Source organism: Mastacembelus armatus, chromosome 9, assembly GCF_900324485.2.
Source record: "Mastacembelus armatus chromosome 9, fMasArm1.2, whole genome shotgun sequence".
Lineage (NCBI taxonomy): Eukaryota > Metazoa > Chordata > Actinopteri > Synbranchiformes > Mastacembelidae > Mastacembelus > Mastacembelus armatus.
The window spans coordinates 403,299-431,031 of NC_046641.1; the positions used below are offsets into that span (position 1 = coordinate 403,299).

At 41.4% G+C, this 27,733-nt stretch overlaps 1 protein-coding gene across 7 annotated transcripts in view; it reads left to right on the forward strand.

Annotated features, from left to right (window-relative positions):
* The window catches only part of abca2 (ATP-binding cassette, sub-family A (ABC1), member 2), a 211,041-nt gene that overhangs the window by 127,534 nt on the left and 55,774 nt on the right, over positions 1–27,733 (forward strand). For all 7 annotated transcript variants that reach the window (XR_003296547.1, XM_026322565.1, XM_026322568.1 and 4 more), the window contains 2 exons: positions 24,019–24,240; positions 25,178–25,280. Coding sequence is in view for 6 of the 7 variants with exons in the window: in XM_026322565.1 (XP_026178350.1) it covers positions 24,019–24,240; positions 25,178–25,280 (325 nt within the window). In the remaining variant the exon portion in view is untranslated. The remainder of the gene's footprint in view (positions 1–24,018; positions 24,241–25,177; positions 25,281–27,733) is intronic.

Here is a 27,733-nt window from a genome sequence, read left to right on the forward strand (position 1 = left end):
ACAACGACATGTGGCATGCATGTCATCGCTGGTCAGATTGGGGAGGGGTCCAGAGAAAATTCTGGAATCCGACATTGTTTTGGCAAAATTACACACGACTCAACATTAATTATAGTGACCTCCAATTGGCACAATCGGGTGTCATTGCTGCCGACGTGAATAACAATCTTGCAATATTTACGATTAGCCTTAGCCAGCAGTTTCAGGTTTGACTCGACGTTGCCCGCTCTGGCCCCGGGAATACATTTAACTACGGTCGCTATGTGACTATAGAATCACCAATTATCAGAGTTGATTTCTCAGGGCTAGATTACTGTAACTTATTACTATCTGGATGTCCCAGTATCTCCATAAAAAGCCTCCAGTTAATCCAGAATGCTGCAGCCAGAGTAAAGTGCCTTGAGATGACTGTATTGTGATTTGGTGCTATACAAATAAAATAAATTGAAATTGATTTGACTTTTCTAAGGCCTTTTGTTGTAAAAAGGGCATATGCAAGAAGGCGTGCATGACCATGAATAATCATGTGATTCACCTGAGAAAACAAAGACCGCATCATGAGCTGCATAATAAGCCTTTCAGTCAGGAATGTGGCTGAGAGGGAATTATATCCTCCGCTGGGTCCAGTGAGCACTTACAGTGCACTCAGTGCAAGGCGGGATCACATTAGCTATAATAAGGTAAAACAGGAGAAACCATACTGCTCCTTATTTTCATATGGATTACATAAAAAGAGATTATTTGTTTTCAATTGAATTGTTTCATCTAAAAGTAGACATTTCAAGCTTTCAAGAGAAGTGACAGAGACAGAAAAGACAGAGAGCGCACCCTGTCTGCTTTCTTTATTTTACAAAAGCACAGCATTTTGTTGTTGTTGACCCCTGAGGATTAAGCCAGATTACCTTATACGTCACTGGCTGTCTAGGTGGTGTCCAGTAAACGATGTGGGCTTCATAGACAATTGGGCCACTTTCTGGGGAAAACCCGGTCTGGTAGCGAGGGACGGCATCCATCCTACTTTGGATGGTGCAGCTCTCATCTCTAGAAATTTGGCCGAGTTTATTAGCCAACCTAAAGTTTGACAATCTAGAGTGGGGACGGGGACGCAGAGACTCAGTCTAAAACACCTCTCTGCAGTTTCCTTAGAGCTGTCACCCCCCTCAAACCACACAGAGATTGTGGATGCCCCTCGAACATATACAGTGGTGTGAAAAAGTGTTGGCCGCTTTCTTGATTTCTTTTTTTTTTTGCATGTTTGTCACACTTTGTTTCAGATCATCAAACAAATTTAAATATTAGTCAAAGATAACACAAGTAAACACATCATGCAGTTTTTAAATGAAGGTTTTTATTATTAAGGGAAAACAAAATCCAAAACTACATGGCCCTGTGTGAATCAAGTGTTTGCGATAATTTGCAATGAGTCTGTTACAGCACTGTGGAGGAATTTTGGCCCACTCACCTTTGCAGAATTGTTGTAATTCAGCCACATTGGAGGGTTTTCGAGCATGAACCGCCTTTTTAAGGTCATGCCACACCATCTCAATCGGATTCAGGTCAGGACTTTGACTAGGCCACTCCAAAGTCTTCATTTTGTTTTTCTTCAGCCATTCAGAGGTGGACTTGCTGGTGTGTTTTGGATCATAGTCCTGCTGCAGAACCCAAGTTCGCTTCAGCTTGAGGTCAGAAACAGATGTTCAGACATTCTTCTTCAGGATTTTTTGGTAGACAGCAGAATTCATGGTTTCATTTATCACAGCAAAACAGCAACAGACCATCACACTACCACCACCATATTTTACTGTTGGTATGATGTTCTCTTTTTGAAATGCGGTGTTACTTTGATGCCAGACGTAATGGGGGACACACCTTCCAAAAAGTTCAACTTTTGTCTCATCAGTCCACAGAGTATTTTCCCAAAAATCTTGGGGATCATCAAGATGTTTTCTGGCAAAACTAAGACGAGCCTTTATGTTCTTTTTGCTCAGCAGCGGTTTTCGTCTTGGAACTCTGCCATGCAGACCATTTTTGCCCAGTCTCTTTCTTATGGTGGAGTCATGAACAGTGACCTTAACTGAGGCAAGTGAGGCCTGCAGTTCTTTGGATGTTGTTATGGGGTTTTTTGTGACCTCTTGGATGAGTCGTCATTGCTCTCTTGGGGTAATTTTGGTCGGCCGGCCACTCCTGGGAAGGTTCTCCACTGTTCCATGTTTTCGCCATTTGTAGATAATGGCTCTCGCTGTGGTTCGCTGCAATCCCAAAGCTTTAGAAATGGCTTTATAACTTTTTCCAGACTGATAGATCTCAATTACTTTCTTTCTCATTTGTTTTTGAATTTCTTTGGATCTCACCATGATGTTTAGCTTTTGAGGATCTTTTGGTCTACTTCACTTTGTCAGGCAAGTCCTATTTAAGTGATTTCTTGATTGCAAACAGGTGTGGCAGTAATCAGGCCAGGGTGTGGCTAGAGGAATTGAACTCAGGTGTGATAAACCACAGTTAAGTTTTTTTTTACGGGGGGGGGGCAAACACTTTTTCACACAGGGCCATGTAGTTTTGGATTTTGTTTTGTTTTCCTTTAATAATAAAAACTTTCATTTAAAAACTGCATGATGTGTTTACTTGTGTTATCTTTGACTAATATTTAAATTTGTTTGATGATCTGAAACAAAGTGTGACAAACATGCAAAAAAATAAGAAATCAGGAAGGGGGCCAACACTTTTTCACACCAATGTACATCAAATAAATCAGAAGTTAACACAAGAGGAGTTAAAATAAAAGCCTAATAAAAAATTAAGTCTGCTCCTCTTATTGAACTGAAAAACAGAACAACAAGATGTGGATTATTAAATATTAGGTCTCTTTCATCTAAATCTGTTAAGTAAATGATTTGATAACTGATCACCAAATTGACTTACTCTATTTTACTGAAACCTGGCTACAACAAGATGAATATGTCAGTCTGAATGAATCAACCGCCCTCAGTCATAAAAATTATCATGTTCCTCGAAGCACAGGCCGAGGAGTAGCTGCAATCTTCCACTCAAACTTATTTAACTTTCATCCTCAGAACAGTTATAACTCAATTGAGAGGATCACTCTTAGTCTCTCACATCCAAACTGCAAAACACAAAAACCAGTTCTACTTGTCATTGTGTACCGTCCACCTGTCCCTTATTCTGAGTTTTTAACTGAATTTCCAGACTTCCTGTCTGATTTAGTGCTTAGTTCAGATAAAGTCATTATAGTGGGAGATTTTAACATCCATGTAGATGTTGAAAATAATAGTCTAGGCACTGCATTTAATTCTATATTAGATTCAATTGGTTTCATTCAAAACGTTAATAAACCCACCCACTGTTTCAGTCACACCCTTGATCTTGTTCTGACCTATGGCATCGAAATGGAACATTTAATAGTTTCTCCCCAAAATCCTATTTTGTCAGATCATTCTTTAAAAACTTTCAAATTTAAGATAATGGATCATGCAGCGTTTGGAAGAAAATTCCACTACAGCAGATGTTTATCTGACAACATGGTTAATAAATTTAAGGAAATTATTACATCTTTATTTACATACCATGTGCCAACACAGTGGAGGGCAGCTCCCTCAATCCTACTCCCTACCAAATTGATCATGTTGACAGTGCTGTAGCCTCACTGCGTGAAACTCTTGATACTTTGGCCCCTCTGAAAAAGAAGTTAGTGAATCAGAGGAGATTAGCTCCATGGTACAGTTTACATATTCGTACCTTAAAGCAGGCATCACAAAGGCTGGAAAGGAAGTGGCATTCCACAGATTTAGAGGAATTTTATCTAGCCTGAAAAAACAGTCTATTAACATATAAAAAAGCTCTCTGTAAGCCGGAACTGCATACTGTTCATCACTAATAGAGGAAAATAAGAACAATCCCAGTTTTTTTTTTTCAGTACTGTAGCCAGGCTGACAAAAAGTCACAGCTCTGTTGAGCCCAGTGTTCCCTTAGCTCTCAGCAGTGATGAATTTATGAGTTTCTTTACAAATAAAATCACAACTATTAGAGATAAAATTCATCAGATGATTCCTATACTTGAATCTTCTACTACAGTAGCTTTTGAATCATCTGTGAGACCTCAGTTATGTTTAGACTGCTTCTCTCCCATATATCTCTCTGAATTCACATCAGTAGTTGCTTCATCTAAATCATCACCGTGTCTCTTAGACCCCATCCCGACTAGACTGCTTAAAGACACCCTGCCATTAATTAACTCATCTTTATTAGACTTGGTAAATTTATCTGTAGTATCAGGCTACGTACCACAAGCTTTTAAGACTGCAGGAATCAAAGTCTTATTCAAAAAGCCTAGTCTTGATCCAGGAGTCTTGGCTAATTATAGACCAATATCCAACCTATCATTTATTTCTGAAATCCTAGAAAAAGCTGCTGCTAAGCAGCTATCAGACCACTTAGACAGAAATTAACTATCCACCATCCATCCATTTTCTATACCCGCTGATTCCTTAACCAGGGTCACGGGGATCTGCTGGAGCCTATCCCAGGTCTCTTTCGGGTGGAACGCAAAGATACGCCCTGGACAGGTCACCAGTCCATCACAGAGACACATATAGACACACAAAGACAAACAACGACTCACACTCACTTCTATGGGCAATTTAGAATTCAATTCAATTCAATTCAATTTTATTTGTATAGCGCCAAATCACAATACAAATCATCTCAAGGCACTTTACAAAAACTAAAACTAAAAACCCAACAATTCCCTTATGAGCAAGCACTTGGCGACAGTGGAGAGGAAAAACTCCCTTTAACGGAAGGGTTAGGGTAGGGGAGCTCAGTGCACCGATGGTCCTCGGGCTGTCTAGGCCTATATCAGCATAATTAAGGGATGGTTCAGGGTTGCCTGAAGCCAGCCCTAACTACACTGGGTACGGAAAGTATTCAGACCCCTTTTACATTTTTCACTCTGTGTCATTGCAGCCATTTGCCAAAATCAAAAAAGTTCATTTTATTTCTCATTAATGTACACTCAGCACCCCATCTTGACAGAAAAAAACAGAAATGTAGAATTTTTTGGAAAATTTATTAAAAAAGAAAAACTGAAATATCACATGGTCATAAGTATTCAAACCCTTTGCAATGACACTCATATTTAACTCACATGCTGTCCATTTCTTCTGATCCTCCTTGAGATGGTTCTGCTCCTTCATTGGAGTCCAGCTGTGTTTAATTAAACTGCCCAAGGAGCTCAGAGACAGAATTGTGGCAAGGCACAGATCTGGTCAAGGTTGCAAAAGAATTTCTGCAGCACTCAAGGTTCCTAAGAGCACAGTGGCCTCCATAATCCTCAATGGAAAAAGTTTGGGACGACCAGAACTCTTCCTAGACCTGGCCGTCCAGCCAAACTGAGCAATCGTGGGAGAAGAGCCTTGGTGAGAGAGGTAAAGAAGAACCCAAAGATCACTGTGGCTGAGCTCCAGAGATGCAGTAGGGAGATGGGAGAAAGTTCCACAAAGTCAACTATCACTGCAGCCCTCCAACAGTCGGGGCTTTATGGCCCGACGGAAGCCTCTCCTCAGTGCAAGACACATGAAAGCCCGCATAGAGTTTGTTAAAAAACACATGAAGGACTCCCAGACCATGAGAAATAAGATTCTCTGGTCTGATGAGACCAAGATTGAACTTTTTGGCGTTAATTCTAAGCGGTATGTGTGGAGAAAACCAGGCACTGCTCATCACCTGCCCAATACAATCCCTACAGTGAAACATGGTGGTGGGAGCATCATGTTGTGGGGGTGTTTTCAGCTGCAGGGACAGGACGACTGGTTGCAATTGAAGGAAAGATGAATGCGGCCAAGTACCAAGATATCCTGGAAGAAAACCTCTTCCAGAGTGCTCAGGACTTCAGACTGGGCCGAAGGTTCACCTTTCAACAGGGCAATGACCCTAAGCACACAGCTAAAATAACAAAGGAGTGGCTTCGGAACAACTCTGTGACCGTTCTTGACTGGCCCCGCCAGAGCCCTGACCTAAACCCAATTGAGCATCTCTGGAGAGACCTGAAAATGGCTGTCCACCAACGTTCACCATCCAACCTGACAGAACTGGAGAGGATCTGCAAGGAAGAATGGCAGAGGATCCCCAAATCCAGGTGTGAAAAACTTGTTGCATCATTCCCAAGAAGACTCATGGCTGTACTAGTTCAAAAGGGTGCTTCTACTCAATACTGAGCACAGGGTCTGAATACTTATGACCATGTGATATTTCAGTTTTTCTTTTGTAATAAATTTGCAAAAATTTCTACATTTCTGTTTTTTTCTGTCAAGATGGGGTGCTGAGTGTACATTAATGAGAAATAAAATGAACTTTTTTGATTTTGGCAAATGGCTGCAATGACATAAAGAGTGAAAAATTTAAAGGGGTCTGAATACTTTCTGTACCCACTGTAATTAATTCGGTCCACATTCTTATTGGGTGTAATTGGGAAGATTGCCGAGACAATTGGGATGTTTTCGAACCCAGTTGCAATTTGGTCCGCTAATTTATACTCGTTGGGAACTCCGCGAGGTACACCAATGGCATCCATGTAGGTGGGAGAGCCCACCGACAGATCGAAATTTGGAGTGGTACTGGTGGTGGATCGTCGGGCCAAAATGTGATGTCTCCGACGTGCAGTTAATGAAGCGGCCCTTCCAACTTGTTCAGTCGACTTTAGCTCTAAGCCTTACCATGGCGCATGTTCCTGTACTGGAAGCTGGAATATACGGACTAGGAGACGATGTCCCCCACAGTAGTAATACAAACCTGCTCGGGCCCACTGTCCTAGCACCGAACCATTTAGTGTGCGGTTGCACCAGTGGGGTGGTATCCGCCATAGTCCAATGGTTGGGGAAGTGTGTAAGATGTTGAAGCATGTGTAAGAGCCATTACTTTGATCTGGAGTGAAAGGGCCTGTCCTAGTGGCATTATCTACAAGCGAGAAGATGCTGGCCAAAGTGGTACAATTGGCCGGAGTGGCTTCCTGGGTCAGTCCTAGCATACTCCGATAACCCCATTGGTCCTCTGGATACAGAGGTGCAGGTTCAGTGCACAGGTGAGATCATGCTGCAGCACAGGCTACACAATTGCCAATATTTTGTTCTTTTGCATTTTGCGCGACACAGGATAGCCACAGGTTATCTTCAGAGTACCCTGTAGCCAATTCCATAATGTCCAGTGGTTTGAGGGTGGAGTAATCTACAGCGACCACCTTGTCGTTTGAGGGTAGCCCTAAAGACTTTGGAGTGGCGACCACCGGGGCGTCGGTGGAAGTCACATGAGGGACTGGGTCTTGGAAATTGATTCTAATCAATTCCAGTGGATCTCTTCCCGTGATGTCTACACCTAGGTAGAAGTAAGCAGTGGATCGGTTGTAGGAGGAGTTACGCAAATTGCCCAGAGATAAGGATAAGGGATTGGTGGAGGGGCTGAACTCTCTTTGAAAACCCACCTTGGACCACCACCTTAACCGTGTGATATCAAAATAGGTATCCCAATAAGTGCTGGGATCCCACAACCCTGTGTATTTGGTCATGTGTCCCCATTCGCATGGCCCCCCCGTGTGTTTACGCCCTCTGGCCTCACAGTCTTGGACTGAGGCTGGAGGTGCACATAAATATACATCATAACCTCGCCACTTCCCTGGGCCTCCACGGCAAGCTATTACTGAGCACAGATCGAAGTGGAAAAGTGTAGAGGCACCTCTAGTATAATTTAGAGTCAATTTGGCTTTACAAGGATATCCTTTCACGAAGTTGCGTCGTCCCCTGGATACCTCTGCATGGTCAGTGGAGAGATCAATCAATGTGAAACATAACACAACAATCAGTGCCACAAGGACCCCTAAAACTTTCCAGGGACCAAAAACATTTTGCAAATATAATACTCCCTGAATCTCAGTGTAAGCAAACAAACCCAAAATTAGCAAACTCAACACACTGTCTACTAAAAATCTCTTCTGTTCTTTTGGTGCAGATCAACCAATGGTTGGAGGTTTGGCACACCCCTTGGCGGAGAGGGGCGCTACTTTCACCCCCTCCCTTCTGCTTCTCCGCTGCTGCTCTTCTTTCTTCAGTATTGAGGGTAGACTGCCTGAATACCAGGGATTATTCTGCCCCTTTCTGAGGAGGGTTCTTCTCTGTCTCAGCCGAGTCAGAGGTATTGTGTTGCAGGTGCTCCTGGACCTGTGTCAGAGATCTGGATGGTGGTTCACCTCGGGCACACTGAGACCAGAACATCTAACAGACATGAGAGCAAGTGGTAAAGCATCAACCCAGTTCAATTTGGTCTGTGCACAGATTTTAGCCAATTTGGTCTTGACAGTTCTATTCATTCGTTCTACGTTCCCCTGGGACTGGGGATGATACACTGTCCCAAACCCATGTTTTAGACCCATCATTGCCTCTACCTTTTGTAGGTCTTGGTTTTTGAAATGTGTCCCATTATCCGACCTGCCTTTCTCTGGGAACCCATGCATTGGAATGTATTGATTTATCAGACACTTGATCACCGTTTTACTGTCCTCTGTCTTAGCAGGCCAGGCTTCTGGCCACCCTGAAAAGGCGTCCTTCTTGGGAACAAAGAATAGTCGCCCCTAGTTTGATTAATAAGTCCCGGCCCAAGAGGTTGACAGGGGTGCCTGGAGAGTAGATGTAGGGATGATGAACACACTGGTTATCCACTTGGGTGAGCAATGGAAGTGTCAGCGGCAGAGTCTGTTTCTCCCCCGAGAAGCCCATAACAGTAGTCTTCTGAGTCGACAGTGTGGATTTCCCCGTGGCATTCAATGTGGAGCAGGTGGCTCCAGTGTCGACCAGGAATGACAGATCTGTGTGGTTGACCCTCACGGACAGCAGAGGATCTGCCGTGGTGATGCTGCTGTCCGGGTCTCTCGGTGGGGTGTGTCATTCTTGATAGACGGCGGCAGGAGGCGTCCAATCCATTACATCCAATCCATTACAGGCATGTTGTGTGCCGCTAGGCCTCCTCGCCCGCGGTGAAAGTCAGCACCCTGTCCCTCTCGGGCTCGCCCTCGAGCAAAATATCCTCGGTAAGGACAGTTTTTGATCCAATGGTCTGTTCCGTCACACAGGAAACACTGTGTTGGGCCTCCTCGTGACGGACCTCCTCATTGCCCGCGACCTCTCCACCCGTTGCCTCCCCTCGGAGCTCCCCTGTGTCCTCCTCTGTTCACCGGAGAGCGGTGATGCGGCTCCCAGGGTGGTATAGGGAACGGGTCAGGAGTGTCCTGAGCATCCATACCCCATTGCCACATTATCTTTTTTGTGTCTTCCTTTTTATCTTTCTTCTTCTCAGAGTTCACCCTTTGTCTGGCCTCTGAGAGTTGTAACTTTAAGATTTTGGAGCTCTTGGTTTTGTTCGTCATCTTTTTGCATTTGTTGTTGTATGCGAGTGAGGTGATGCACCAGATGTCTCTCCCACACTACAGAATCGGCCCCTTGTAAGTCTGGGTTATCACTTATTGCTGTCTTCACCTTCTCTGGGACCCCCTCCAACACCGCTTGTCTGTACCACTCCCTTTGGGGTCCTGGTTTGCCAGGATGGCACCCCATCTGACGCACCCACAGCTCCTTACTTTGGTCCAAGAAGGTTTCTAGGATTGTCTTTACTGTTCCAATTCAATTTAGGTACTGCTGCTGAGTTTGGTAGAGGGTATTTTTCTCGAATCACTCGGCTCAGGTCACCAGCCCACTGCGCAAAGGGCTCCTCATCTGGTCTACGGAGGGTTCCCGCTGCCCTCTCAATGTCACGGGCATCCATGCTAGTCAGACACCTCTGAATGACTGCTCTGAAATCTCCCAAAGCCAATCTTTGTCCTGCAGTCAGCCTATCCAATTTGCCAAGCCACAGTCCTCCCCCCTCAGCTATGGGGGGAAGTTGATCCACCAAGGCCTGCACATCCCCAAGTCCATACGGCCGGTATTTGACCTGTCCTCCTGAGACCAGTAACAGCGCCTGCAGACTGGGCGGACCTTCTCCGTCGTCCTCGGGGTCCTCTAGATCCCCGCTCGCCGCGAAGTGCCTCGCTGTCAGTCCCCACTCCTCTTCCCGGATGGAGTGTGCTGGTGGGGCTTTGGATTGTGTTTGTGGCCATGACGTTAACTTCGTCCGATACTCTTCCCTTATTTCAGGATGTCCCCTTCGGGTTCCCTTTTTGGTCTGATGTCCAGGAATTGGGAGACTGTGAAAGATCTGTTTTCCCTCTTTTGGTGGTTCTGGTCTCCTCGGAGTGATCGGGGAGCTCGGGCGTAGTTCGTCCACTAGTGATCGAGGACTCCGTAGTTTCCCCGTCACTCAGGTATCCCTTTGCGACCAGAGTGGAAGACAGGGCCTGAGTCGTTTGGGGCACGTGGATCTCTTCCCCTCTGATGTCTAAGACCGGATACATACTTGGTGTCGAGGGTGCTGCTGGGCTACTTACCGAATAAGGGGGTGGTTTCTTTTCTGAAGCGGGGCTCACTCCTTTTTTCCGCTCTGTGTTCTTGTGTAGGTGTTGTGTACTCTGCCACCCCAGGGCAATATTGGTCCACTTGTTGGCTTCTGTCTCTTCCTCCTTAGCCTTTTGTTTAAATTTGATTTTGCTAAAGGTTGAGGCCTTCTCTCCCTCCTTCTTGGCTTCTTCTGCCCGATCCTTATGTTGTTGAGCCTTTTCCCAGATCCATGGAATCATGGCGTTGCGATCCTGTGGAGTCCTTTTTCTTTGATCAAATCCAATAATCTATTTTTGTATTATTCCATTTCCTCTTTAACATCCTTTCCACAACTTGTTAGTCTGCCTGCAGACAATGTCGATGCCACTTCTGTCTCCAGTTTTACCCATTTCTCAGCTAGGCCCGATCCATCATCCTTTATTTCGCGATCAGTCTCTCCAACCATGGTTTCAATGTTATGCTTCTCTGAACTGTTGTATTCTTCTGTTTCTCCACCAGATGGAGCAATTTTCAACTTTCTATTGTATTACCTTCCGCCACCACTAGGGGCAGTCACTTCTTCCGCACTCCTGTCTGGCTCCACCAGAGGGAGCCCAATTGTAGGTGGAGCCTTGTATTACTTACCTCACTCCTACTTCCTCTTCACTCCTCAGTCTGCTCGAGCTCTCAACCCGAACACTTTTCTCTTTTCACTTACCTCTCTCTGTCTCTCACACCAACTCTCAACCCATTATTCGCGTTGTTCTTTTTACACACTCAAATACCACTTCTACACCCAGTCACAACCTCACTCTTACTCTTTTTTATACTTATATTATACTTTATTTACTTTATAAAACTTACTTTTATTTATTTAAGGCGACAATGTGTTTAGCAGCCGATCCAACACGGCACTGTCAATCTTAACTCAAGACCGATCTAACACGTTATATCTGCAATTCAACATGCAGTTGTATTTACCCTTTTATTCCAACTGGAATTTTATTTACAAATCAAAACAAATCATCACTTTTTATTTCATCCGTATGAACGTAAGGAGAAGTCCGTTTTTTCCTGTCTCACCTCATTACAGGTAATGCGGTCCCGCCTCGTATACTGTCCACTGTTCACATGTAAATAATCTCAGGTGAACCAGGTAAATATGTGCACACCCCCGAGAAATGACACAAAATATCAAACTTCATCATAGAATTTACTCACTTTTTCTGCGCGTTTGGATGATGGCGCGTTACGCACGTGAAGAAGCGCTCCTTATATTCCACACAGAGACAAATATTTTAGCTTGTCCTCAGAGTAAAAACACTGATTTTAACTCAAATGAGGATCGTTTGGCTCCTCATTGTGTTGTATTGTGCTGCACTAATCCATCCCATCTACATTGACTGAAAGGCTCATTATACTGGTCGTTCAGTGCGTCTTTTGTGTTCTCAGGTAAATCACATGACTATTCATCCTCAGACACACCCACTTGCATATGGCCTTTCTGGACAAAAAGTGTCTTAGAAAATTTAAATCAGTGTATTGTTTACTGTGAATGTGTGAACAAGATGACATTCACAGCACTCTGAAGTAAACACTTTAGCCTACAACATGCTGGTCTCCAAAGTCTTGTGAACCAATGTTCTGTTTGTGTTTTATGGTCTTATTTCAGTGAGTAAAAAAATTGTAGTTTTTCACTAACCATGCATAAACACTTTTTTTCTCAAAAACACAATAATGTATAAACTTGCTGCTCACATATTATTGTAGCCAATTTTGTGCTGATTACAGTGTTATCAGACTTATTCATATTATATAATATTATTATATAATTATTATAATATATAATAATATTATCAGACATTAATATGTTTAAAAAACAATGAAAAAAGCACAAATGTCAGGACATGTCAAAATTTGTCCAGGCCCCAAAAACCCCCTCAGACCCTCACTAAAGGAGACAGAGGAATAACTAAACATGTGGCACACCGAGCAGGAGAGAGAGAGGGAGAAGCCATGCTACTAGCTAACTAAGCTAACTGGTAGGGTAACGAGCGCTAAGTCTGCAAATAGCAATAAATACTAGTCAAAATAGAAAGGTACTTGACAAGTACCGGAATGTGTAGCGGTTAATGAATTGTTTAGAAGAAGAAAGAAGAAGAGTACTTTATTAATCCCCAAGGGCAAATTCAATTATTACAGCAGTTATTTATTTATTTTTTGTTTAGAGAGTTTAGTTAGTTTTTAGGTGTCTTAGACTAAAGCTAGTCTGTTGCTAATCTGTAGACGAACTATTCAGCACACACAGAACAACACGCTTGCAATAGGAAGTGGAATCACTTACCCGGAAACAGTCTCCATCAAGGCCAAAGGATCTTTGGATCACTCTTCTTTCAATCTTTCAATTCAGAACACTGGCCACATCTAGATAGATACTGTGATAAAAGACCTCACATTAAACTGTGACAATCAGTGTAATGTTTCCTGTGAATGAGTGAACAAAATGATTGTTTGACTACAACTGGTTAAAACACATTTCTGTCATTATTTTTTTATTATTGACTCATATTATAGAAATGCCTTGTTAGTTTTCTATACTATAGTGCTACAACGTAGTGTTGTTTTTGATTATCTCCATTCAAGATATTAGCTGTTGTGTGACTAACAAAAGTTTGACTCTTCCTTCTCTAGCCACTTCTGGGCACAGACGATATCCCAGAATAACACAATATATAACCAAAGCAATACAACCTACTTAACCCTCTGCGGTCTGAGGGTATTTTGGGGCCCTGGACAAGTTTTAACATGCCCTGACATTTGTGCTTTTTTCAGTTGCTTTTAAACATGAATGGCTAAAGTCTGATAACACTGTAATCAGCACAAACAGGGCTACAATAATATGTGAGCAGCAAGTTTATACGATTGTGTTTTTGAGAAAACAGTGTTTATGTATGGTTAGTGAAAAACTGCAGTTTTTAAGTCACTGAAATAAGACCATAAAACACAAACAGAACATTGGTTCACAAGACATTTAAGAAATGCATCTTGTAGCCAAAAGTGTTTGCTTCAAAATGATGTGAAAGTCACCTTGTTCACTCATTCACAGAAAACAATACACTGATTTAAATTTTCTAAGACACTAATTGTGTACATAATGTACATAATTACCTGGTTCACCTCAGATTATTTACATGTGAACAGTGCTCTTAATGTGAGGCGGGATCAGATTAGCTGTAATGAGGTGAGACAGGAGAAAAAGTACTTCTCCTTACGTTCATACAGATTAAATAAAAAGTGATGATTTTTCGACTTGAATTGTTTCATTTAACAGAAAACATTTCAAGCTTTCTAGCCATATATTTCTTATTTTTATGAGGCAAGTATTCACTGAGATTCTGGTTGTTATATTTACGTGTCTGTGAAGAGAAATGACAGAGAAGACAGAGAGCGCACCCTGTCTGCTTTCTTTAACAAAAGCACAGAATTTTGTTATGAGTATACACAACTAAAACTAGATCCTTTACAGATTTGAATGATATATTGCTTTTATCTGTACGATCAAAATTGACAGAGTAATTGGAGTTGGTTTCAGAGTTATCAGGAGAAGATGCCACAAAACGCGCCGGTTGTCGACCCCTAAGGGTTAACGTTCCCTGTGGCTTTGGTGCAACATTGAATATCAAATTTGATAAACTAACATGTTGGGGCTATTTGTTCAACTTGTTCACTTGGACATAGTCTGTGTCCAGATCTTATGTGGTGTTTTGAGGCAGGAGAGGAGCAGGACCCAAGTGCAGGACACACACTATTCTCCTGGACACACTGGGCTTGGGCACATCTGAGAACACTGTGAGTACACTAAATACAACTGTCAAGGCAACTCCGCCACTCAGTGTTGAATAAAAAAACAAAACAAACAGGCGATCCTTCACAAGTGTCGTTCTCAAACATTAACCACATCAAACATTATTAATCCTCCAATGAAGAACAAAACACACTGGGAGGTATATATACACAATAACACAAGACTAATTGAACACAGGTGAATTCTATCAGAATAAAGAAACATAAAGCTACCAGAAGCTAAACCAGGCGAGACCGGAAACAAACACCAAAATAAGAGCCCAGAACAGAATCTATAACAGGAGTATATAATTATAATCGAATATAATTTCTTTTCGGAATATAATTTATGTGCTTGCAAAAAATATTTTTCCATGCTCAAAATCTCCCATTGGTCGCTCTGGATAGAGGCATAAAAATAACGCCATAGTTTTTTAAGATTCACTCTATGGTTGAGCCTGAGGTCTAACATTACCTTCCCCGATTCATCGTGTTTGTATCATGTGATAATAGCCATGCACCCTCAGTCCGGAAGAAAACAACAACAAATCACCTCCGACCCTCCGTCACTCACATTGACTATTTGCCTGCGGTACTAGCAGCTTAATATATTTTTAGTACTTATAGTCTTATGTCAGTTCTTCTGGTCCGAACTGACAAAAAAGGATTTTATCTCTCTCCTCAACCTCCTAAGCAACTGTGGTAAGTCCATTTTAATTTCTGGTCCCAGGACGCTTGGAAGAGGCTCCAGCAGCTTCAGTAGAATCCTCAGCCTCAACACCTGGCTCCAGTCTGTCTCCCTGTCTTGCAATCTCCGATTTATTGACAATTTCAACCTCTTCTGGAACCGGCCCGCCTTCTGTGCAAGGAGATGGTCTGCATCCTAACCCCCTGGGCTCCCATGTGCTTTCTACCAATATTCAACATGCAGTTCACTGTACCCCCCAGGCTAACACTGGACATGCTGTACATTCTGTCCCACATGACTGACTACCAGACTCCATTCAACCAATCCCCTCCATCTGGTCATCCTCCCAACCTCGGTCGAGGAAATCAGGTATACGGCTGATCAACCACTGTGTGCTAGCTAACCTCCCTAGAAACATGGACTCTACACCCTCCCATAACACTTGCTTTGGGCTACTGAATGTTCGTTCCCTCTCACAAAAAGCTTCTTTTATTTTTGATATTATACTCAAACATAATCTGGACATCCTGTGCTTAACTGAAACCTGGCAGCAGCCCAACGATTTTGCTGAACTTAATCAGTCTATTCCTCCTGGTTTTACTTATCTCAGCCATCCACGCCACTCGGGACACGGTGGTGGCCTTGCCATACTGTTCAACCTCAACAAGCTCTCACAGTTCGTATTCACGGTCACACACCAACCTTCTTGGTTACCATCTATTGCCCACCTAAACCCAACACGATATTCCTGGACGAACTGTCAGATCTTTTAGCTAACCTCATCTCACAGTCACCAAACATAATTCTTCTTGGCAATTTCAATATCCACTTTGACAATCCCTACAACACCACAACAAAGGACTTAATTTCCTGTCTGGACAGCTTTGGGCTCCAATGATACATCACCTCCCCCACACATTCTCAAGGCCACATCCTTGACTTAGTTTGCTGTTCTGGTGTCTCACCTCGGTCATGTTCTACCCTCGACACCTTCTTTTCTGATCACAAACTAGTCTGTTTTAACTCCAAACTACTTCCCTTTAAAACCAGTATTGCCGACTCGTCAGTAAGGAAAGTAGCTATTGGCTGTCCTAAAAGTCGCTTGAAGGCGCTGAATGACTTCATTGTGTAATTTGCATAATGTCCATATACATGGGGAAACTAAATACATTTGCCTTGCTGTAAATGACTGAGGGTGTTTGAGTCAAATGCAGTGATTTATTCTAGACAAAGAACATTTTACTTATTTTAATTTAATTTAATTTTTTTATTATGCCATGCATCAGTACAGATCACGCACATACATGATCGCATGCGCGATTCATTTGCAGTCGGGACGCGGAGGTGTGAACATTTCCTGCTGTGACTGCAGCTGGGAGGGAGGGACTGCTGCGAGAGGACTGGGAGCCCCTGTGGAGGCTTTGGGACGGGGGAGGCGCGGCAAATTGAGAAGTGTAAGAACGGTGCAGTACAGACACATCAGAGTCTCCAAAAGTCTCCAGTAACACCAGAAAAAGTCGCCAGATTTGTTTCTAGTCGCTTTTTAAAAAAATGTCGCTAGAGGGGTCTGAATACTCGCTAAATATAGCGACAAAGTCGCTAAGTTGGCAACAATGTTTAAAACCCACCTCTCCCATACCATCACTTTCCATAACTTAAAGAACATCTTTCACAGCTGCACTTAATAATCTTCCATGTATTAATTATTCACCCTCCCTCCCCGACATGTTTTAACCCTCTGGGGTCTGAGGGTGTTTTTGGGGCCTGGACAAATTTTGACATGTCCTGATATTTGTGCTTTTTTCAGTATTTTTTAAACATATTAATGTCTAAAGTCTAATAACACTGTAATCAGCACAAAATTGGCTACAATAATATGTGAGCAGCAAGTTTATACATTATTGTGTTTTTGAGAAAAAAGTGGTTATGCATGGCTAGTGAAAAACTACAATTTTTTACTCACTGAAATAAGACCATAAAACACAAACAGAACATTGGTTCACAAGACTTTGGAGACCAGCATGTTGTAGGCTAAAGTGTTTACTTCAGAGTGCTGTGAATGTCATCTTGTTCACACATTCACAGTAAACAATACACTGATTTAAATTTTCTAAGACACTTTTTGTCCAGAAAGGCCATATGCAAGAGGGTGTGTCTGAGGATGAATAGTCATGTGATTTACCTGAGAACACAAAAGACGCACTGAACGTCCAGACAAAGGCGCGCATAATGAGCCTTTCAAGTAAATGTAAATGGGACGGATTAGTGCAGCACAATACAACACAATGAGGAGCCAAACGATCCTCATTTGAGTTAAAATCAGTGTTTTTACTCTGAGGACAAGCTAAACTAATTGTCTCTGTGAGGAATGTAAGGAGCGCCGCTTCACGTGCCATCATCCAAACGCGCCGAAAAAGTGAGTAAATTCTATGATGAAGTTTGATATTTTATGTCATTTCTCGGGGGCGTGCACATATTTACCTGGTTCACCTGAGATTATTTACATGTGAACAGTGGACAGTGTACAAGGCGGGACCGCATTACCTGTAATGAGGTGAGACAGGAAAAAACTGACTTCTCCTTACGTTCATACGGATTAAATCAAAAGTGATGATTTGTTTTTGACTTGAATTGTTTCACTCAAAAGAAAACATTTCAAGCTTTCTAGCCATATAATTCTTATTTTTATGAGCCAAGTATTCGCTGAGATTCTGGTTGTTTTATTTACGCGTCTGTGAAGAGAAATGGCAGAGACAGAAAAGTCCGAGAGCGCACCCTGTCGGCTTTCTTTATTTAAAAAAAGCACAACGTTTTGTTGTTATTATGATGGTATACCACTAAAAGTAGACCCTTTACAGATTTGAATGATATACTTCTTTTATCTGTACGATCAGAATTGACGGAGTAATTTAAGTTTGTTTCGGCCTTATCAGAAAAAGATGCGTCAAAACGCGCCGGCGCGTGCATCGACCCCAGAGGGTTAGCAGTGACAACTAGACACCTTCGCCCCACTCAAAACTAGATCTGTCTGCTTTACGCACTCTGTTCCATGGTACACACCCGAACCCCGCCACCTCAAAACCCAAGCCCGTCGCATTGAGCGTCTCTCGGGAAAAAAAAGGGTTTATCCATCCACAAGGACTTATATCTAAATCTCATACTGAAATATAAGCAAACCATTATTCAAACAAAAACTACCTACTACACCTCACTCATTATATCTGCCTCCGGTTCCACGCGTTCTCTTTTTTCCACTGTCAAAAATCTATTGCATCGTCCTGATACTCTTCTCTCCTGCACACTTTCCACCACCTTGTGCAATAACTTCATGGATTTCTTCTCAGGGAAAATTCCTCCATCTCAGCAACTTCCTCCCATCTGCGATACTGCGAACTGCCATCACTGTACCTTACCCCGTCCACCCATATCTTCACTGCTTTCTAGTTTTACCACCCCACCCAGTACTGTTATCTCTTCCTTGATCCTCAATTCTAAACTTTCTACTTGTAAACTTGACCCCCTACCAACGAACCTTGTCAAGCTCTGTCTCCCGTCCCTCCTTCCTCATCTTACCCACATTATTCACACTTCCCTCAATTCTGGCATTATACCCCCATCACTCAAGACAGCCATCATCACACCGATTCTAAAAAAACCTGGTCTTGATCCTGCAGACCTAAATAACTTCTGACCCATGTCCAATCTTCTGTTCCTCTCCAAAATTCTTGAAAAAATTGTCCACCACCAGGTCCATAATCATCTTTCCACCAATAACCTATATGAACAGTTCCAATCTTATTTCCGCCAACTTCACAGCACCGAAACCCTGGTCAAAATCACCAACAATTTCCTTTCAGCTGCAGACTCTGGCCTTCCTTCCATACTCATCCTCCTTGATCTAACTGCAGCATTTGACACCAACTCCCACAATATTCTCCTCCATCACCTTGCCTCCATCTGCATAGCCAACACCATTCTCGCATGGTTCACTTCTTACCTCTCAGATCGTACCCCCGTCCACCTCCAGAACTTTCATTCCCAGTCCTCAACTGTCTCAGGGCTCTGTCCTGGGGCCCCTCCTTTTCATTATCTATCTCCTTCCGCTTGGTAATATCTTTAGGCAATACAGTATCAACTTCCACTGCTATGCAGGCGACACTTCTTCAATTTATTTGTATAGCGCCAAATCACAATACAAATCATCTCAAGGCACTTTACAAAAACTAAAACTAAAAACCCAACAATTCCCTTATGAGCAAGCACTTTAACGGAAGAAAAAACCTCCAGCAGAACCAGGCTCAGTTTGGGCGGCCATCTGCCTCGACCGGTTGGGGTGAGTGGATAGAGCAGAGAGAAAAGAACAGCAACAATAAACAACAAATAGACACTGCAGGTTGGTGGGACCATCGGTGCACTGAGCTCCCCTACCCTAACCCCCCCCCCCCCTTCTCTCCCACCTCATGTATATTCCACCATTGAATGTTACTAACCTTGTGCTCTCTCTCTCCCCTAGTTTGTGCTCTCTCCCTCCCTCTCTCTCTCTCTCTCTCTGTACCTTCTGCAGGTGTCCCTGGTCCTGGAGCTGTTTATCGCTGATGTGCAGTTACTGGCCCCACCAACTTGCAGTGTCTATTTGTTGTTTATTGTTGCTGTTCTTTTCTCTCTGCTCTATCCACTCACCCCAACCGGTCGAGGCAGATGGCCGCCCAAACTGAGCCCGGTTCTGCTGGAGGTTTTTTTCTTCCGTTAAAGGGAGTTTTTTCCTCTCCACTGTCGCCAAGTGCTTGCTCATAAGGGAATTGTTGGGTTTTTAGTTTTAGTTTTTGTAAAGTGCCTTGAGATGATTTGTATTGTGATTTGGCGCTATACAAATAAAATTGAATTGAATTGAATTGGGACCAGTAACTGCACATCAGCGATATACAGCTCCAGGACCAGGGACACCTGCAGAAGGTACAGAGAGAATAGAGAGAGAGGGAGAGAGCACAAACTAGGGGAGAGAGAGAACACAAGGTTAGTAAGATTCAATGGTGGAATATACATGAGGTGGGAGGAGAGAAGAGAGGGGAGGGGAAGGGAAAGGGGGGGGCGGGGGGGTTAGGGTAGGGGAGCTCAGTGCACCGATGGTCCTCGGGCAGTCTAGGCCTATAGCAGCATAACTAAGGGATGGTTCAGGGTTGCCTGAAGCCAGCCCTAACTATACGCTTTGTCAAAGAGGAAGGTTTTAAGTCTAGCCTTAAAAGTATAGAGAGTGTCTGCCTCCTGAACCCAGGCTGGGAGCTGGTTCCATAGGAGAGGAGCTTGATAACTAAAGGCTCTGCCTCCCATTCTGCTTTTGGAAACTCTGGGAACCACAAGTAGACCTGCACTCTGAGCGAAGTGGTCTATTGGGATAATATGGTACTATGAGGTCTTTGAGGTATGAAGGAGCTTGATTATGAAGGGATTTGTATGTGAGAAGAAGGATTTTAAATTCTATTCTATATTTTACAGGGAGCCAATGAAGAGAAGCCAATATAGGAGAAATATGATCTCTTCTGCTAGTTCCTGTCAGGACTCTGGCTGCGGCATTCTGGATTAATTGGAGGCTTTTTATGGAGATATTGGGACATCCAGATAGTAATGAGTTACAGTAATCTAGCCTTGAGGTAACAAATGCATGGACTAGATTTTCTGCATCATTTTGAGACAGGATGTTCCTAATTTTGGAAATGTTGCGCAGGTGAAAGAATGCAGTTCTAGAGATTTGTTTTATGTGTGAGTTAAAGGACATGTCCTGGTCAAATATAACTCCAAGGTTTTTTACAGTAGTGCTATAGGCCAGGGTTATGCCATCTAGAGTAGCTATTATTTGAGAAAAGTTATTTCTGAGATTTTTTGGCCCAAATATAATGACTTCTGTTTTCTCCGAGTTTAAAAGTAAAAAGTTACTGGTCATCCAGGCCTTTATGTCAGTTAGACAGGCTTGAAGTCTGGTTAACTGGTTTGTGTTAACAGGTTTAATAGATAGATATAACTGAGTGTCATCTGCATAGCAGTGGTAATTAATAGAGTGCTTCCTAATGACATATCCTAAAGGAAGCATGTACAGGGTGAACAGAATCTGTCCTAGCACGGAGCCTTGTGGAACTCCATAACTAACTTTTGTTCGTGTGGAAGGTTCATCATGGACATGAACAAACTGGAATCTGTCCGATAAATAGGATTGGAACCACTTTAATGCTGTTCCTCTGATACCAATCACATGCTCCAGTCTCTGTAATAAGATGTTGTGGTCAATGGTGTCGAATGCTGCACTAAGGTCTAGGAGGACAAGTATTGAAACAAGTCCATTATCTGAGGCTAAGAGAAGATCGTTGGTAACTTTCAACAGTGCTGTTTCTGTACTATGATGTGCTCTAAATCCTGATTGAAAATCTTCAAATAGTTCATTCCTGTGTAAGTGGTCTGATAGCTGCTTAGCAACAGCTTTTTCTAGGATTTTAGAAATAAATGGCAGGTTAGATATTGGTCTATAATTAGCCAAGACTCCTGGATCAAGACTAGGCTTTTTGAGTAAAGGTTTGATTACTGCATTACCTCTCAAATCACTTCACAAACTCCAACTTAATATGTTCAGAATTCTGCTGCCTGGATCATTATCAGAACTCCATCCTCACACCATATCACCCCTGTTCTCAAACAACTTCACTGGCTCCCCGTGTCCTTTCGTATAAACTATAAAATCCTCCTTCTCACCTACAAAGCCCTCCAATGTCTAGCCCCACCATACCTTACTGATTTCGTACATATCTATTCTCCGCCTCGTACACTCCGCTCATCTGGTTCCATTTTCCTCTGAACCCTTACGGCTCACCTGTCCACCATGGCTGTCCACCATCTTCTCAGATGTCCTTTACCCCTTTTGCTTTTATATTTTTGTCGGTCTGCTATTTGTTGTTTTTGTTGTTTTTAATGTATTTTAATGTATTTCATGCAGTATGCTTTATGTTGTTTTTACTTCCCTGTAAGGTGACCTTGAGACTTTGAAAGGCGCCATGAAATAAAATGTATTATTATTATTGTTATTGTTATTATTATTATTATTAATAAATGTTAAATAACATTTGATAGTTCATTTTGTGTGTATTGCAACATTATTGTAAGGCTTTCTGAGCACTTTTTTGGGGGTTTAAGTGCCTAATTCGTATACTGTGTTTGCAGCTAGCTTAACTTCGTCCTAAAATGGAATGTTTTTGATATGTGACAGGAATTAGAGTTTAGATTGGGCTATTAAGACCCAAAAAGATTTTTTTTTAATTCCAGCCCAACCGGAACCAAGGAATTGGGTGTGATATTAGTTGTTAAGAGACAGAAGAAAAGCAGTGTGTGAATCAAGCCTGTTTTGCAGTTGGCACTAACTGAGAACAGATGAGAGTTGTGGCATATTGTAACTGGTACAGTAGTACTAGTGTACTAATAGATTTATTAAACCAAAATGACCATTTGAAGGCACACTAATAGGGTTGTGGGTGGGGCACTGTTTGTTTTTTGGACTGTCTGAGTCCAATAATTATTTCTGTTTGTTTTGTTACGTAAGGATTAGAATTTAACTGGTTGTCATCCTTTATAGAATAGATCGGATCCCATTGGTACCCCAATGTTAATTTGAAGTTTGTACACACTCAGCGTTACAAACCTGTAGTAACTCAAGGACCATGGACCCTACTTATAGAAACTGTGATGTACAGTAAATGAATAAAAATGTTTCTGCTGTATGGTATGATGGTGAATCGTCAAACAAAAAAAAATGTCATGTATGTGGGAAACTTTTGGTTGGCCCCACCAAATCTCTCACTAAGGTTTTTTGAAAAGTTGGTAGCCTTGGAGTAGTGCTAAAGCTGTGTAATGGAAAATGGGCATTAATGTATCAATGATTCTGTGGACAGAATTTTGAATTTTTTCCTGGATTCAAACTAAATTTTTGAGCTTTATGAACCAAGTGCCACACAATATTATTTTTATTAATAATTAATATTATTTTTATGCACATTTCGAAGTATCGCATCAGAAATGAGTGATGGAAACACAAAATTTTGAAAAACAAAAAAAAAAACCTCACTCACTTGAGGTGCTTTTTGATTTGTGCGAAAAATAGTTAATGCAGATAATGGAAGATGGAAATGCATTTGTTGGATAAGTTCTGACATAGAAAACATTACATAAACCCACATTGGTGTTGTCTTTCCCATATGTATGGGGCTCGACGTCGTAATGCACTTTTTGCTAGTGCCCATGTCAAAATTTCAGTATTTCTTCTTCTCTTTATAGCATTTAATTTGGCGTTCAAATGCTGCTAATAAATTTTGAATTTGCCCAAGCATAACAAATTGCTGTCCAGTCTCCATTATCTTCGCTTGTTGGTTGCTAGGTTACCAACAGCACCCTTATACGTTGGCATACCTGATGGAAATGCATGCAATTAATTTATTTCTTCTTTTGCTAATTTTGGAAAGATTCGCTTGTTTGCTTGCTCACATGTTTGGGTGGAAACACAGCTAATGTCTTGACCTGGTCCAAATAAAATATTAATATTAAAATATAAAGTCAAATTTATTTCCATAGTGCCAGTGTCAGGTTTATCATAGTGTTTTTTATTTTATTTTATTTTGGCATTTTGGCATGGAATATTTTGGCATTCCTTTTTAATGTATGTATCTTTGATGACACAGCATTGACAGCTGTAGTGGTATTTTCTCATTTTTGATGGTCCATAAAGAGGAGCACCACTGATTTTACAAATAAGGCTGTTGACAGGTCATAGGGAGTACTGCTGTGTAAGTCTCCAGAGGGAGCTGTAAATTATCTCATAAATGTTTTGACACGGAATGGGTAATAGACAATTGAAAAGACTATCTCTGGTTCTGCATTGATTCTGATCTTGCATTTTGAAATGTCCAGGAGAGCATCCAGTCAGACAGAGGTGCATTGTAATTGCATTTCATTTATATTTTGCCATTTTGTCTCCTTTACCTCAAGGGGATACTGAGAACCCCTCATCCCGAGAGCCAGAGGTCCTGGAGGGGCAGGGCAGCTTCAAGTTGGAGGGCTGGTGGTTGAAATTAAGTCAGTTTTATGGCCTAATTATCAAGAGGTTCCACTGTGCAAAGAGGAACACCAAAGGCCTCTTCTCTCAGATCCTTCTTCCTGCTTTCTTCGTTTGTGTGGCCATGACAGTCGCCTTGTCTGTGCCTGAGATTGGTAAGATTTTACATTTAGTTTAGAATAGGTTTCTTCCTGGGCTCTTAGGCTAGAGCAGCTGTTTTTCTGTCCTGGCACCCCTGCATTCAGAGAGAAAGCAGGTGCACACAATATTATTGCTCAAGCTAATAAAGAGCAGGTGCACACAATATTATTGCTCAAGCTAATAAAGACTTTGCTGTTAAAATATCAGTGATTACAGTTTGGTTAAGGGCTGGCTGGAAGTATTCAGAGCCTTAAGAAAATGTCATAATAGCACACTATAATATATTTTATTAGAAGTGAAAGTCCTGTATTTAAATCCTACTTACATAAAATTACTGAAGTACCTGATGTACCTCAAGTATCGAAATAGCTATTCATAATGGCTTATGCTTAATGTGTAATATTTATAAAGTCTTGTTGTCTTGTTAGAACATTTTTAGTATATATAGTATATATTTTATATACCGTATAAATTCTACAGGCTGTAGTTTTGCAACCAGTGTTCCTTAAAAAATAATGCCATCTAATAATGTGGCATTTTCTGTAGGCCCACCTTAACTAATAGGTATTTAAGTTGAACTTCTAAGTTTATTGCATCTTCATATTAGTAACATAATAAATATATATTTTCCAAAAAATATATATTTTATATGAGGAAACTTGATATACATTTTTAAAACTTAATTTCAAATCACTGGGTCATGAGTCTTCAATATATGAAATGTATAATATATTTATCAAAATAATTTTAGTTTTAAAGTTTTAATAGGGCACAAATTCCCTGATACATTTTAGGCATGTTTCAGACTGCATGTTTCCAGGATTACTGTATTAATATTTCAAACCTAATTTGCTCTATAGTTTCATTTCAATAATGGATTACTAGGTTTTTAAAATATATAAAAAAACATTCCATTTGGTTGATCAACATGTCCTTTGTTATGTTTTCCAGGAGATTTGCCACCTCTGATCTTGTCTCCATCTCAGTATCATAACTATACCCAACCTAGAGGCAATTTCATTCCCTATGCAAATGAAGACAGATCCCAGTACAGGTAATATGACACTGGCTTTACAATTACATTTCTATGCATTGTGGAGTTGTTCAGTGCTATTTTTAATTTGATCTATTTATAGTTACAGTGTAATATGTGTAGCAAACAGGGTTGCAAAAAACTATTTAGCCCTCTGGGGTCGACGCACGCGCCGGCGCGTTTTGACGCATCTTTTCCTGATAAGGCCGAAACAAACTTAAATTACTCCGTCAATTCTGATCGTACAGATAAAAGAAGTATATCATTCAAATCTGTAAAGGGTCTAGTTTTAGTGGTATACCATCATAATAACAACAAAACGTTGTGCTTTTTTTAAATAAAGAAAGCCAACAGGGTGCGCTCTCGGACTTTTCTGTCTCTGCCATTTCTCTTCACAGAAGCGTAAATAAAACAACCAGAATCTCAGCGAATACTTGCCTCATAAAAATAAGAATTATATGGCTAGAAAGCTTGAAATGTTTTCTTTTGAGTGAAACAATTCAAGTCAAAAACAAATCATCACTTTTGATTTAATCCGTATGAACGTAAGGAGAAGTCAGTTTTTTCCTGTCTCACCTCATTACAGGTAATGCGGTCCCGCCTTGTACACTGTCCACTGTTCACATGTAAATAATCTCAGGTGAACCAGGTAAATATGTGCACACCCCCGAGAAATGACATAAAACGTCAAACTTCATCTAGAATTTACTCACTTTTTCTGCGCGTTTGGATGATGGCGCGTCACGGACGTGAAGAAGCGCTTCTTGTATTCCACACAGAGACAAATACTTTAGCTTGTCCTCAGAGTAAAAACACTGATTTTAACTCAAATGAGGATCGTTTGGCTCCTCATTGTTTTGTATTGTGCTGCACTAATCCCCTCCCATCTACATTGACTGAAAGGCTCATTATGCGCGTCTTTGTCTGGTCGTTCAGTGCGTCTTTTGTGTCCTCAGGTAAATCACATGACTATTCATCCTGAGCCACACCCTCTTGCATATGGCCTTTCTGGACAAAAAGTGTCTTAGAAAATTTAGATCAGTGTATTGTTTACTGTGAATGTGTGAACAAGATGACATTCACAGCACTCTGAAGTAAACACTTCAGCCTACAACATGCAGGTCTCCAAAGTCTTGTGAATCAATGTTCTGTTTGTGTTTTATGGTCCTATTTCAGTGAGTAAAAAATTGTAGTTTTTCACTAACCATGCATAAACACTTTTTCCTCAAAAACACAATCATGTATAAACTTGCTGCTCACATGAAAGTTTATACATGATTATGTTTTTGAGAAAACAGCATTTATGCAACAAAAATTTTTAAGTCACTGAAATAAGATTTTTTCAGTTGCTTTCAAACATATTAATGGCTAAAGTGTGATAACACTGTAATTAGCACAAACTGGGCTACAATGATATGTGAGCAGAAAGTTTATACATGATTATGTTTTTGAGAAAACAAAAATTTTTAAGTCACTGAAATAAGACCATAAAACACATACAGAACATTGGTTCACAAGACTATTGAGAACTGGATCTTGTAGCCAAAAGTGTTTTCTTCCAAATGATGTGAAAATCATCTCGTTCACTCATTCACAGAAAATGATACACTGATTTAAATTTTTCGAAGACACTTTTTTTTTAGTAGAAAAGACATGCAAGGAGAGCTGGGATAGGCTCCAGCAGATCCCCGTGACCCTGAGCCAGGAAAAGCGGGTATAAAAGATGGATGGATGGATGGACATGCAAGGAGGTGTGCCTGATCATGAATAGTCATGTGATTTACCTGAGAAGACAAAGACCCGCATAATGAGCTGCATCATGAGCCTTTCAGTCAGGAATGTGGCTGAGATGGAATTAGTGCAATGCAATGCAGATGCCAACGTTCGTCATCTGAGTTGCGTTTTTCCTCTGAGGACCAAGTAACCTCTTCATCGCTGTCTGGAACCATCTGAAATGCTTCTTCACCCACGTAGCGTGCCATCATCCAAACATGCAGAAAAAGTGAGTAAATTCTATGATGAAGTTTGACGTTTTATGACATTTCTCGGGGGCGTGCACATAATTACCTGGCTTACCTCAGATTATTTCCATATGAACAGTGCGCTCAGTGCGAGGCAGGATCACATTAGCCATAATGAAGTGAGACACGAGAAACCGTACTGCTCCTTACTTTCATATGGATTACATAAAAAGAGATTATTTGTTTTCAAATTTAATTGTTTCATATAAAAGAAAACATTTCAAGCTTTCTATGCATATATTTCTCATTTCTTTGAGGCAAATATTCACTGAAATTCAGGTTGTTTTATTTACGTGTCTGTGAAGAGAGGTGAAGAGACAGAGAGCGCACCTTGTTTGCTTTCTTTATTTTACAAAAGCACAGCAGTTTGTTGTTATTGTGAGTAATAATAACAACAGTAGATTCGAATGATATATTGCTATCTGTACGATCAAAACTGAGTAATTTAAGATC